This window comes from Rattus rattus, chromosome 9 (genome assembly GCF_011064425.1).
Source record: "Rattus rattus isolate New Zealand chromosome 9, Rrattus_CSIRO_v1, whole genome shotgun sequence".
NCBI lineage: Eukaryota > Metazoa > Chordata > Mammalia > Rodentia > Muridae > Rattus > Rattus rattus.
The window spans coordinates 79,159,393-79,173,499 of record NC_046162.1 but is presented as its reverse complement, the minus strand read 5'-3'; the positions used below and the strand labels follow the sequence as shown (position 1 = coordinate 79,173,499).

The window sequence follows — 14,107 nt, the reverse complement described above, 5'->3', positions numbered from 1 at the left end:
CTTGAAACTAAAGGCAAGGTTCATACCAGGGACTTCAGAACGGCCCAGCAGCAGCAACCTTAAAGTGTGAACTGTCACTCTAAGATGCTCTCAGTGAGCCATCCTTGGTCCAAAGCTAACACAACTTTAAAGTAAGCTGACAGTGAAAACAGCTATTGTCTCTTGCTGTCATCCACATCCTGAGGCCTCAGCCCCCAAGAGAAACTGTCAGTGACTGCAAGGCTAGGTTGAATCATACTAATGTGCAGTAGTTCCCACTCGGTGCCTCTAAAAGCAGAGAGAGCAGCTTTCAAGCTGATCATGTGCCCAGACGCCCACCACCATGGGAAAAAGGACAGTTTTTGCATTCTGTCAGTGAGAACTAAAAAGGGAAAGGACTCTGCCTACCTCACTCTCTGTTTGGTGCTCACTTTGCCTTCAAGGTCAATCTTTTATGTGTACTCAGTGAAAGTTTCTCTCTCTCTCTTTCTCTCTCTCTCTCTCTCTCTCTCTGTCTCTCCATCTCTCTCTGTCTCTCTGTCTCTCTCTGTCTCTCTGCCTCTGTCTCTCTGCCTCTCTCTCTCTCTCTCTCTCTCCCTCCCTCCCTCCCTCTCTCCCTCCCTCTCTGTTTCTTTCTCTCTCTCTTGCTCTCTCTCCCTGTCTCTCTGTGTCTGTCTCTGTCTGTCTCTGACTATCTGTCTCTTTCTCTGTCTCTCTCTGTCTCTGTCTCTCTCTCTCCCTCCCTCCCTTGCTCACCCCCCACCTCCCACCCCAGTGTTCCAGCTCCCTTCTCTCAGGCAGCTGCTAATATTTCCAGCTTGCGTGGGGCTTTCTTTTTTGAACCCCAACAAACCATCCTCAAGTTCCTTCCTGAGAGATTTCTTTTAGTTCTTTTATCAATGGGACCCAGATAGAACCTGCCAAAGGGACTCTGTGACCTAATATGACTGAGTTCATGGAAAACCTGGTCTAATAAAACTTCATCCCAAAATGTAAGCATTTCTAAGTCTTTGCCACTTACTTGAATCAACAGGCTCTCAATCACAGACATGATCTCCTCCGAACTGAAAACACTGTCCATTATTTGCATGAGGAGGAGAATCAGGAAGTATATGGGAATGTCCACCAGAGCTTGCCCACACCAGTAAGCAGATGGGTAAAGGCCTGAAGTCCACAGCTGGGAAAGGACTTTTTTCTGATAATAACAATAATAAAAAACAAAACAAAAAAACAAAGCAGAAAAATCATCATAAAATCCTAAAGAGCTGAGACCTGGGAAACCAACCACATCCACAGTTACATCAACTACGTTCACTCTAGCCCTCTAATAATTATTACTCTTGTTTGGCAAACGACATCACCACTTGCCCCAACCCTACACAAGAGGGACGGATAATATCGCAAAATGAGACAGAGAGTTTGACTCAGCTCTCCCTAAGGGTTTTCATCAAGGACTTAATGATAGTAAACATTTTTATATTTAATTTTTTATTTGCAACAGATAAGCTGTTGGGCATGATGTCTTGATTGACAGCTGTCAGGCTGGTGCTGTGAGCAGGGATGGTAACTCTAGTTCCAGGAAGTCGGACACCCTCTCCTGACCTTCATGGACACTATAGACCCATGACAGATGAATGCATGCAGGCAAACATTCTTCTGCTTAAAATGTGGAGTCCTATAGAGCATGGGAACAGAGGCTAACACCTTATTCACCAGGATGGAAAGCAATAGAGTGGGCAGAATTTAAAGGAAAAAGCATTACTTTAACAGTGTTCATTCTCAGTGGGAAGAAACAGTTAACAAACAAGGAGAGTCCTATGACTGTAAGCCCCGTTCATATACTTTACAGGCATCTATTTGGCCTTATTAAGGAGGGGAAAGGTTTGGGAGAGTGTCTTTGGGCTGAGATATGAGTACCAAGGAGTCTTGTATGAAGAATGGGGTGGAGGAGAGGACAACTGGTCTAGAAGAATGTTTAAAGGCTGTCACTACTGGTTGGTGGTGTTATCCTGTTTTGGAAAAAACTCCATTTTATTTCAATAACAGGCTGTCAGCAGCCTGTTATTGAAAAGCTTGGTGATGCATTGCAACAAACACATAGTTAGATCTGCTATGGGCATGCAAACCTATGTTCACAAGTTCCAAGGGAAGTTTTCCCGGGCACGAAAGGTATCTTAAGACTTTAAAAAGCCGTGGCAGGACAATATGGCGGCTGACGTTAAGATTCCATGCTGTACCTTTACAGTTTGTTACAAATGTTCTTAAGGGATGGATGGTACTGGGTCTTGTATGTTTAGGTGGGCAATTATATCTTATCAGTTGGGTCAAAAAAATGTCTTACTTTGTGGTCGCTGATGCTGCCCATCGCAATGTAAGGGGTGAGGCTGGCAGCCACTGGTATCCAGAAAAATGCGTTGCTCATGAATCCGTACTCATAAAGCATATGGTCCTGAAATCATACAGACATGGTGAGCAGATAGAAACCAGGCCTCTGGCTCACGGATACTGTCCTCACCGTATCAACCAAATGCATGAGCCGCGCTAGCCCCTCAAAGCCTTTCCCAGGGTCCTGTTTGTAGCACAGAGCTCCAGTCTCTTACTCCAAGATTAAAAAATTTCACACATCAGTAGCATTTATCTCTATGTTTATATTTAGTTATCTCTTTCTACACACACACACACACACACACACACTCTCTCTCTCTCTCTCTCTCTCTCTCTCTCATAATTTATTATATAATACACATTCTTGGAACACCAATGGAAAAGATTTTCTTTTCTATTGTCATAAACTTGTGGCAAAGCAGGTCAGTTGGACATTTATAGAGTCATTCTTCTGCTTCTGGATAATGCAAAAGTATCGAATTTAAATGTTTTGGGGAACTAGGCATATAGAAAGCAATAAGTCCATGGATGTTAGAAAGTAAGTCCATCCCGAGGACCAGCTTTCATGGTAGCAGAAGGTAACGTTTGAGCTTCCAAAGGAGGAGGGCGTGGGGGAGGTCAAGAGTCCTTCCTACCAGCTGTGATGCCTATGTACTAAAACAATGACCAGCATGCCGCTATATTTTTAAGGGTGTAATGGTGCTAATCGTATCTTGTTGGTAATCAATGGTTGTCTAATTGGACTTGAAGCCCGTTCAACAAGAGGAAACTCATTCCTAGTACTGGAAACCTAGTCATCTCCCCCGGGCTACTAAAGTCATGGTTCTTGAAGGAGAGAGAGCCTACAAACACCATTTTACTAAACTAATATATCTAACCAGATTCTAAATGTATCTACAAGCAAATTCAAGGTCACCTGAGCTAGGAGCTAGTAATTTGTTCCTAGTTAAGACGTCTAATATATTTCTTTTTTTTTTTTTTTTTTTTTTTTTTTTTTTTTAGACAAAGTCTCACAAAATAGCCTGGGCTACTAGCAAATGGGTAAGCCTCATGAATCTACCTCATGGGTGCTGGGATTAAATGCCCATGTCCAACAAGACACCTTTTTAAATAACAGGAACCATCTCAGAAGGGGGAGGGGGAGGTATTTAGGGCTGGCCACTCTACCTTTTCTGACGCAAGGTAACAGACTTTTGTAAAGGAAATGAAAGCACAAACCACAGTCTCCCATCTCCTACCCATGTCTCTTAAACCACAGGCTAACCCTGCAGTTAAAACCACCATTTTTTTTTATTGGACACAGCATCTTAACAGCAGGAAACATGTACCAAGAGCAGGAACATTCTTAATAACAAGGTGATTTTAAAAACACAATAGAGTATTCTCATAGTATCATTTTATAAGCAAAAGGAATTCAACACAGCAAGGTAAAACAGAAGACCTGAAGTAGGACCCTTTCCCTGACCTAGATATCATTAAAGGATGCAAGGCTACATGGGCAGCGTATTTTAAATAAGACGGTCAAAGAAATGTGGTATGTGATATCATTGAGGAGCTTCTTTTACATGAAATAAGAATACTATAGTTCTAAAAAGGTTCTTCATCTTAAAAAAATGTGTGTGTGTGTGTGTGTGTGTGTGTGTGTGTGTGTGTGTGTGTGCAGGAAATAACTTTTAAGAGTCGGTTCTCTCCTATCAAGTGAGTCACAGGGAATTAAACTCAGAACAGCAGTTTAGCAACAAGCCCCTTTACCAAGTGAGCCCTATCATCTACCACAATGATTCTTTTCCTTTAGCAGATATACACAGTAAAATATTTATAGTTAAAATTATATGATCTTAAATTTAATTCAAAGTAGCCTTAAGGCTATATGCATTTATAATAGTTGCGTTGGCTTGTAAATGTGTGACGTTATTAAATTCTCTACTAATGCGTTTGAAAGTTTATAGAATAGCTACCTTTAAAACGAGAACTATTCCCACAGTTCCACCTCTAATCACCCCAATCTAGACAAAGGTTAATGTTCTGTACTGAAATCTTTTAAAGCAAAACAGTACTTGTAGTAATAATAAGCTCTATCATTTTTGAGCAAATTACGTACATATTCATGCCTCATTTTTTGTCCTTCTGCTACCTTGACTACGTTAGCCAAGCACAGCTGCATTCACCTCAGCAGAAATGTTTGTGGTGAATTGTTATCATTTTATAAAATAGTGTATTAAAGATGACAAAAATCAAGTTGATTTTTTTTAAAGACATTGAAAACTTGCTCTATTCAACTATACCCTGCTCTTAAGGGCGCAGAGGGCTCCACATCATAGTTCTTCCAATTAATTGTACCTGCTGCAGTCCCGCTGCCCCCCCCCAGCCATGGTGTTTATACTATTTTATATCCACAGCCAGGCAGTGCAGTAATAGATGCTGTTATTCCTACGGAAAACGTAAGGTTGTTAAGTTGGTAAACACTGAGAAGATGCTCTTCCCTGCATTCTGAGGACTTTCCTGAGAACATCTGAGGCCTTCATTTACTTACTTCAAAGACTGTGCTTCTGTCGGTCTGGATGCGCTCTGAAGAGTTAAAAATTCCAAGCAGCCCATTGCTAAGGATATCCGCGAGGACTGGAAAGCAGTTTAGTCTTTTGGCGTTACACGCTACGGAAAATCTGAGATCCTAAAATGTAATGAGTTATTTCTTAATTCTCAGGAAGCCACTGTAAAACTTAATAGCAGGTCATTTCAGAAAATCATTGAAATCACTGGCGGGATGAGAAAACAGGAGCGGGAAGGGCGTATCACCACAGCCTGTATGATTTGAGTCCCTAGATAATTAAAGGAATTCAGCACTTCAATATTGATTTCTACACCACTACTTTCAAATATCAACCACATGGACTGTGCCCAGAATCTCACAAAATCAACGAAATCAAGTGACATTTGGTAGCAATCGCAGCCTGGTAGTTATGGACTACCAGCCACTCTGCTTGGATTTAGGACCCATGTCATGAAAGAACACTCCAGCCTGGCACAGTTATCAGGAACGAGAAGTGTGGCTAGATGAGTGACAGGCCCTAGAAGGGAAAGAACTACCACTATATGCAAAATGGACACAGTATTCTATTGGCTCCTAACCATTTGCTACTAGACCCATAAATTAGTGCATCGTTCCGCCCCTTTTCAAAGAAGTTTCTTGAAGTAGGTGTGAATTAGGAGAGCCTCAGCTGGTCAATATGCAGAGAATATGAAACTGTGGGGTTCTTGGCCCTAAAGGAAACATCTTTATCAGACACCCTTCCCAAGTAGCTGAATAATCGTCAAGGGACATGGGGGAAGAAAGCCTGTAAGAGCGGGAGGTGAAGGTTGACTATAAGAAAAGGTGTATTCTGAACACAACAGGTAGATTACACACATGAGCTCACAGTCGTGGTGACAGAATGCACAAGATCTATGCAAACTCAAGCCAGAGGAAATCTCATCATGGAATAGGAGAGGGAGGCACGACGTTCCACTCCTGGTTGAGGAGCTATGGGTATTGGATAACTGCCGGTATGGGAAAAGTCGGTTTTCAGTGAGGGTGTGATGCCTGGGAGGTCAACTATACTCTAAAGCAAATCTTATACACTAGAGTATTGGGCAACTGAAACTGGACATGATGGATAGTTGAGATACACACACACACACACACACACACACACACACACACACACACATACATAGAACTTAAAGTACATGGGTAGAGAGGTGGAGGAGTTAGGGGAGTGTTATGACTATTCCCAGTTCTCAACTTGACTATCTGAAATAAACTACAATCCAGAAATGGAGGGCAGACCTGTGACCCAGATCTTGAGGCTGGAAGACACAGGCTTTTGACCCAGATCTTGAGGCATAATGCCCATGAAAAGCTTAGGCCCAGGCAAGGTGGGATACACCTTTAATGCCAGGAGACACACGCAAGGAGATTGTAGATTGCTGTCTATGTGCAGGTGAGGGCAGGCACAAGATAAGGCAAGGCCTCTGATTGGGCAGTGAAAAAGTAAGGCAGGCACAGAGTTTTGGAGAGAAGAGAGAGGAGAGAGGAGAGAGGAGAGAGGACAAAGGAGAGGAAGACCCAAGATGGAGGCAGAGAAAGACGACCGGATCTGTGTGGCCTTCAAAGGCCACAGGTAGTTATGAATATTTTATAAGGGATGGATTTTTATAGGACAATTTGTCTTACCTAGGTGGGCTGTTTATATCAATATTAATTGGCTCTCAGTTTATTGTGTGGACGTTTTGTGGAGTGAGAATTTACTGATATAAATCTGATTGATAAATTACAATCTTAGTGTGTTTTGATTTTAAAGGGTTACTGGGAGTTGTGACTATAACCACAGGGGGCAGATGCTGGGACTGTGGAAAGAGTTCCACAGCAGAGAGTCACAAGAAGGAGGCTGCTGCTGGGGCCAGAGAGTGGCCAGCAGCAATGTGGGGTTAGCTCACTGCAAGGCCCAGAGAGTACCCTGCGACCTGTGGGATGGGAATTGGAAACTTAGCGAATCAGGTTGACATGCTTTGCTGATTGAGATGAAGATCCCCTGCAGACGCCATGTGGCCCCCAGGGCTGGCGGTAGCATGGGATGGTGCATTTTGTTTTTATTGTTTACTGCAACAGATCTCTGAGTTCAAGCCAGCCTGGGACAGAGCAAGGTCCAGGCATGGTAGTATACACCTTTAATCTGGGCCTTACCTTCTGCTGGAGGCCTAAATAAAGACAACGGAAAAAGGCAGGCTCACTCTTCCTTGCCTGCTTGCACGAAATGCCAGCATCTGTAGGAACCTACTTCTACAGAAGAGCAGCTGAAACCCCCAGCCTCGTGGGACTGAGCAACACTCAATTCTTGGACTTCCCATTCATGGATGCCCATTGTTGGGTGAGTTGGAGTACAGACTATAAATCATTCTAATAATTTACCTAAATATATAGAGACATTCCCCAAGTTCTGCAATTCTGAAGAACCCTGACTAATACAAGGAGCATGATCAAAATTCAATCTATAAAATTCTCGAAGAATCCATCAAAAAAAAAAAAAGCTCTAAGCAAATGATAAAAAGAAGGAGCATTGTGGAGATGCACCAGACTGAAGACTCAAGGCCAAATCTAAACAACGGTCATTCTCGCCTCCCCTGGGAGTGCAATTTAAACCAATTAATGGAGCGGGATTTAATTGATAAGCTTTTCAAATGACTATTAGATCCCTCGATAGTTATTTTGGAGAGAGCAAATCAATAATTACGGCCCAGCTTCTCCTACAGAAGTGGGAAATGTATCATTTCTCTCGAATCAGCCTTTCAGGCCGGTTTGTTTGAGTTGTTCAAACCGAACCTCCACAATCCACCTCTGGTGAAGCACAATCATCCGAGTCTACCATACCTTCTCATCACCCAGCACTGTGACAGCACCATTGTACAGAGCCTCTTCTGTGCCATTTCTGGTCCCCAGGGCATCCACGTCTAATGCTATGCCCTGCTGTGCTAGTGAATGTATAAAGTTATCAATGCTTGAACCTATCGTAAAGGCAAAATCAGAGGAAGCCAGGATAAGTCAGTTGGTACAGAAAGCAACCAAAAGTTCAACGGCATAGTCCAGAACATGTCACTACTGCCCACAGATGTCCTTAAGGGGCAGGATTAGAGCTGCACAAAATCCATTTTATTGATCACGTATGTAATAAAGATTCTTTACATGCAGACAAAATTTTTATTAATGTGGCTAGTATCATATGACGTCTAGGAGTGTAAGTCGTAGTCAAACACTTCCTGGAATGCACAAGGCTCTGGCTTCAATGCCCAGCACCACAAGCAAACAAAGAAACAAACGATTAACCAACTAACACTGCGATCTTTGATGCTATAGTTTAGATCTTCTTAGGAATTTGGAGCACTTTGTTCTCAGAGCCCAGCAATATAGGGAACAATAAAATAATATGTTTCTAAAACAAACTCTAAATTCATGCTTTTCACTGTTTGGCCTCATAAATGTTTTATTAAAATGCATAGGAATGATTATTATTTCCTTTGTATTTTATGCTTTCCAGGCAGTCCCCTCCCCTCAGATGTGTTTGCATGTTACAGATTACCTGTTTTATTGATGACCAGTAAGTGGGTCAGAGGGTCCTGTGGTATCTGTCCTGGTGAAAGGAAATACATACTTGGAGACAGCCCCCACGAGTAACTTTTGTGGTATACCTTGTAGACGAGATGCTCCAAAAGTTGGGGGACAAAGCTAATGCCAAAAAGCAGTAACCTAAATGGAGGGAAATCAATATTAAAAGTAATAATCGTTAACCTACAGTAACTTTGTGGGGCCCTAGGATTCAATAGATAACGAACAGGGATAAAATACGGGCACAGGGAATGTTGAAGTCCTGTTGCATCCTCTTCCTCCCGCAATGAGATGGTATAGCTCTGGTCTTCCACAGACCTCTACTCCTGCTTTCAACTTTTTGTTTGGCCCTTCCAAGTTGCTGATTATGACTCTCTTTGATTTCTGTTTGAAACAGGGTATCATATAGTCCAGGAGGGCCTTGAATTGACCATGTAACCAAGGACGGCCCAGAACTTCTGATCCTCCTGCCTCTGCTTCCTGAGTGCTGGGACTACGGGCATACTAAAATCTCTTGTGAGGCCCGATCCTCTGAAATTACTGGAAGACAAAGCAAGGGATGGGGATGTCTGGCCCTGTCGATTTCTCTAATGACTCAGGCCATGGGGAGATAGAAGTGCCATGTGGGGAGCTTATTCCTGGTGGTTAACTACAGTGGCATAGCAGAAAACTTCCCTCTAAAGAATGGTTTATACCCGGAGACAAAAACAGTCTCAGCTTAATCGGAGAAGCCCCTCCTTGCAATGCAGAGACTCATGGCTACCTAAGATGCAGAAAATAAGCAGAGGGTGTGGGTCCAGCTCCAAACAAGTCATTGAGAACACCGTGTCTAACACTCAGGGTACATTGCAGAAGAGGGAGCAGGAAGCATGTAAGAGCCGAAAGACAGAGTATGAAACACAGGTTACCGGGGAATGTCCTTAAAGGGGGCTATGAAAGCAGACATCTGGGGCGGAACCCTGGTCTCGGATAGGAATCTACATGACTGTGAAGCAGAACAGGTTTTCTCTTCAAAAGTGCATCAGCTTGGCTATTCCATTACAGTAAAAGAAAGACAATGCATATGCATCATATATATATGTATTATATATATGCAAATATTTGCATAAATACATCTTCTGAGTGTAGAGTTGCGTTTATGCTAGAAGGCAGCACTTTTCCGTGAGGTAGAAGCTGGAGGTGTAGCAGTTTGCTGCTATAACAGGCACTTGCAGAGAGAACCTTGTGTATTGTATGGAAGTATCACCTGTCAATAAAAAGCTGATTGGCCAATGAGCTGAGGCAGTAAATAGGAAGTGGGAGTTCCAGGAGAGAGAGAGGAACTCTGGGATAGAGTCAGGACTCTAGAGATTCAGCCGGACTTATGAGGAGACAGACTCGTGAAACTGAGACGAAGAAGCCAGCCATGTGGCCCTCATAGAATAGAATAAAATGGATTAAGTGATGAACTAGTTGGGGAACAAGCCCAAGTTATGGCCTACACGTTTGTTCATATATTTTCAAGTCTCAAAGTCATGATTTGGGGAAGTGGGGTGCGGATGGAAAAGCCTGCAGTTTCAAGCACTAGATAACCACTGAGAAGTGTAATAAAAAAGGCTCGGAGCCTCTCTGCCCAATCTGATGGCAGGAACACTAACACTGACCCGAGTTTTCAGGCTGCTGATCTGTCCTATAAATTTCAGTTTCTAGTTCACATGGTAGTGCAAACCAATCCCATAAAATCAATATCTATCTACCTATCTGTATATTTATATACTATCTCTCTCTCCCCTGCTCCTCCCCCTACCTTATACTATGAAAAGTGCTGAGAGATTTTGGTATTTTTGGTGTTTTCAAGAGAATGAGGTCATTGGTAAGGACAGATCCTGTGTGCAATTAAGATGATCCCTAACTCTACATATTTCGATCACATATGCACAAGGGCAGGTCTATTAAATAATTAAATAAAACGCTTAGAGGACTGTCTGCAAGTGATGGAATGCATTCTGTCTACGTTTTACATTGTGCTCTCAACCATTCAGACACTCCGGACTCACATGGTCATCAGACTTCTTCGTTCGTTCTTGAGCTTGAGGAAGCGGACCTTCGCGACTGCGCAGAGCTGCTGCCTCCACAGAGCCATGCCGCTCACTGAGCTCCCTGATGAATCGAGAGACAACACTCGCTCCAGCTCAAGGAGGCTTTCCACGTCTTTTGCCCCATCGCTTTGTAAGCGACCACAAACTCCAGCGTCTGAAACGTAAAATCAGTCACCCATAAGATACCAGTTTGTTGTGCTTTGCTTAGGTATTTTGTTTGTTTGTTTCCCATAACCATTTACTTGAGAGAGAGTTCCAGCGTTAGTGTCGTGAGCAACTAAGCAATCTAAGTCATGGTTATATCTTAAAGCAACTGCTGAGGAAATAGAAGAGAAGCAAAACGATCTGAGACAATAATAGAGAAATATAATTTTTTTTAAAAAAAGGCAAACGCAGCTTTCTATGACATAGTCTCAGAAACCCATGCACAAATGTCCTCATTGCAAGAGATAACCCACCTTGGTGTTTCTGTCCAAAGAAACAAAGCTAGCACATGCAGAAGTGTCTCCTGCCCTTCAAGAACGTAAGGATGGGACACATGACATTTTTGATATAGCCACGTTTTAGAAGCTAGATAAACCGTTGTGTCTTTCTAATAGAGAAACCCAGGGAAGATTGATTTATAGAAAGTTGTAAAATGTATTCAAGTTAAGAACTGGGTAAAAGGCTGTAGTACAGCTCTTGCTTAGAATAATATTAAAAATTAAGTATATGTCTGAGTGTGGTAGTGCCTGCCTTTAATCCTCGCTCTTGGAAGGCAGGCCCAAGGGGATCTCTGCGAGTTCTGATCTACAGCCTGATCTACATAGCAAGCTCCAAGCAAATAAACGTGTTAACTAACTGATTTTAAAGAGAGCAAAACTGCTCACCCATGTACCAGATAGGTAATTTCAGAATTGAAAAGAGGAGGAAATAGATTGGATAGTACACTTGGCTGATACTTTTTAAAAGTCAAAGGAAACAACGAAAAATTAAAAGGTAGATAGTCAACACAATAAGATTAATACAGGCACACAATAAGATTAATACAGGCAAGTAAAGAAACGCTGAGAAACAGTCATTAAGTCAGAGCTTCCCAAGGACTGACAGACTGACAACAGACCTTAGGACAACAACAGCTGAATCCAGAAAGCACTGGAATAGTACATGCAAGAAAACAGTCCAAGAAAATGGGTTTTCAACATAGTTTCTATTTTTCTCTCCCCCACAGCCATAAATTCAGGTAACACGGCACCTCAGATTCATTGTCTACTCCATGAGGACCCAGTGTCATCCATTGCCGTGCTCACTAAGACTCTATTTCTTCTCTAAGTTTTCTGGTGCCCACAATGGCTTGCACATCATCATCTCCCTCAGAGTACCCGCCCTTACCCGGTTCCTCAGCCATGGACTTCCCCTCTAACTTCAGGAACACCTCATTCAGGGTTGTCATGGAAACACCATAATCCTCAATGCCTTGGTTAGAACATCTGTCAAGGTCCCTGTAAAGGTCTAAAAGTAGGAACAACAACAACAAAAAGTAGATTACAGTATCATTCATAATAAGTAGTCAATGATATCTGTCAAAATGAGAAAATATTGATATAAACTATGTGCTTTTTTTATCATAAACTGATTGATATCGTGTTCGCTTACTCATAAAACCTGTCTGTAGACTATATTAGGTTCCCATGTCTTTCTCAGCATCGATGTATAACATGACCATCTATGCTTCTATACTTGGAAAACACCTCAGTTTCAAAAAATATTGATGGATGTATTTAACGTGTTTTAACTCCAGAGCCTGGAGAGATGATTCAGTGGTTAAGAGTACTTGCTGCTCTTACAGAGGCCCCAGGTTCTGTCCTTAGGACCCACATGACAGCCCACAAGCACCTCTAACTCCACGTCAGGGGGACTTTTCACCCTCTTCTGCCCTCCAAGGGCATCATGCACGCACATTATACACAGGTATACATGTAGGCAAAACATGCAAACACACTAAAAATATATTAAATAATTTTGAATTTCAAAGGGGTGTGTGTGTGTGTGTGTGTGTGTGTGTGTGTGTGTGTGTGTGTGTGTGTGTGTTTCACCATGGAGGCCAGAAAACATCTTGGATAGCTGGAGATACAACTAGTTGTGAGCTCCTTGATGTGGGTGCTATGAAGCGAACTTGGATCCCCTAAAAGAGTGGCAAGCACTCTTAACGACTGAGTCCTCTCTCCAACCCCTTTCTTTTTTAAATTCTGTTATGGGGATGTTTAATTCTAAACTCTGATTGAAGAATAGCATCCAGAGAATAAATATTTATTATTTTAGGTTACAATTAGTTTCTTAAAAAACTGTAATAACAAATGCAAAAACATTGATGCATACATAAATAATTTCCATGAACTCTGTGTGGGAAGTGGAAAGGAAGAAAAGGAGGGAGTTGGGCAGAATGTGTGGAGTGTCTTTGTGCTTTCCCTGGAAGACGTTCCATCCACTTAAATGTTCTCCCCCCCCTTTCTCTTCCCTTCCTCTTTTCCCTTCTAAATCTGCTATGAGAATTACACAGAAACACTGAAATAGGGCACACCCATGTGAACGATTAGGAGGCCATTTTGAAATTTTTTAAATGATGTTGGGAACTGAAGCTGTCTTAACTACATGCTAGAGGAAAATACATAAGTGCTCCCAGCTCCTTAAATCTACGTCCCAGCCTCTACTTAAATGGTTTGGCCCTTTGGAATGCATTTTAAGAAATGGCGGAGCAAACTGTGCTGTCTGGTCTTCGTGAGGATTTCTGTCTTCAGAATGAGATGCATCTCAGACGTACTGTGTGTACATCTAAGACGAAAACCATGTCCCCTTTTAAATATATGAAAAGTTTACTCAATATTTGAGGATTTCATACATGTACACATGTATTTCAACCATATTTACTCCAGGCTCTCCCCAGCAACTCCTCCCAACCACATGTGGTACTCTGATTGTGTCTGTTATTACGATCAATGATCCTTACAAAGAAAGAATGCTGCCATTTCTGGAATTCTGACTTGAGAATGGATCACGATTTGAAAGTCAACATCTATTCTTTTTGTCTTCTGGTGACGTATTCTACGTATCTTCATATTCTACTGTTATCTTAGAGCTGGGGAAACACCTCGGTAACCCCATGTCAGACACGGTTCCTCTACTCACTATTGATGTCTAACATTTTAACATTAGGTTTGAATGTTTTGGGTACTAATTTAACCATCAAGACAAACTCATAAAGGTCCTGACTGCCATTCCCCTCACACAAGCGAGAAAACCGAAGCCGGAGAGCCATGTCACTTGCTCAGGATTACCTGGAAACTTGTTTGTCCTTTCCAGGGGCAAGATATAGACAAGCCGTTCGTCACTTTGTGCAGTCAGTCTGGCGTCCGGGATGTGCTTTTTGACCAGTGATGTTATACTCTCTGGATCACAAGTTTCATTCAAGTGCAAACTGACATTTAGAGAGAGTGAGATGAAGTTATTTTTGTCTAACAATTTCTTCTTTAGTATATGTTTGCTACTT

General features: G+C 42.2%; 1 protein-coding gene across 1 annotated transcript in view; it reads right to left on the bottom strand.

Annotated features, from left to right (window-relative positions):
* Abca9 (ATP binding cassette subfamily A member 9) overlaps nucleotides 1-14,107 on the bottom strand; it is a 62,673-nt gene that overhangs the window by 25,305 nt on the left and 23,261 nt on the right. The window contains exons 16-23 of the mRNA XM_032912305.1: nucleotides 13,896-14,035; nucleotides 11,953-12,072; nucleotides 10,540-10,735; nucleotides 8,478-8,644; nucleotides 7,772-7,905; nucleotides 4,898-5,035; nucleotides 2,321-2,428; nucleotides 1,001-1,174 (exon numbers count right to left, since the gene is read on the bottom strand). Coding sequence (XP_032768196.1) covers nucleotides 1,001-1,174; nucleotides 2,321-2,428; nucleotides 4,898-5,035; nucleotides 7,772-7,905; nucleotides 8,478-8,644; nucleotides 10,540-10,735; nucleotides 11,953-12,072; nucleotides 13,896-14,035 — 1,177 coding nt within the window. The remainder of the gene's footprint in view (nucleotides 1-1,000; nucleotides 1,175-2,320; nucleotides 2,429-4,897; nucleotides 5,036-7,771; nucleotides 7,906-8,477; nucleotides 8,645-10,539; nucleotides 10,736-11,952; nucleotides 12,073-13,895; nucleotides 14,036-14,107) is intronic.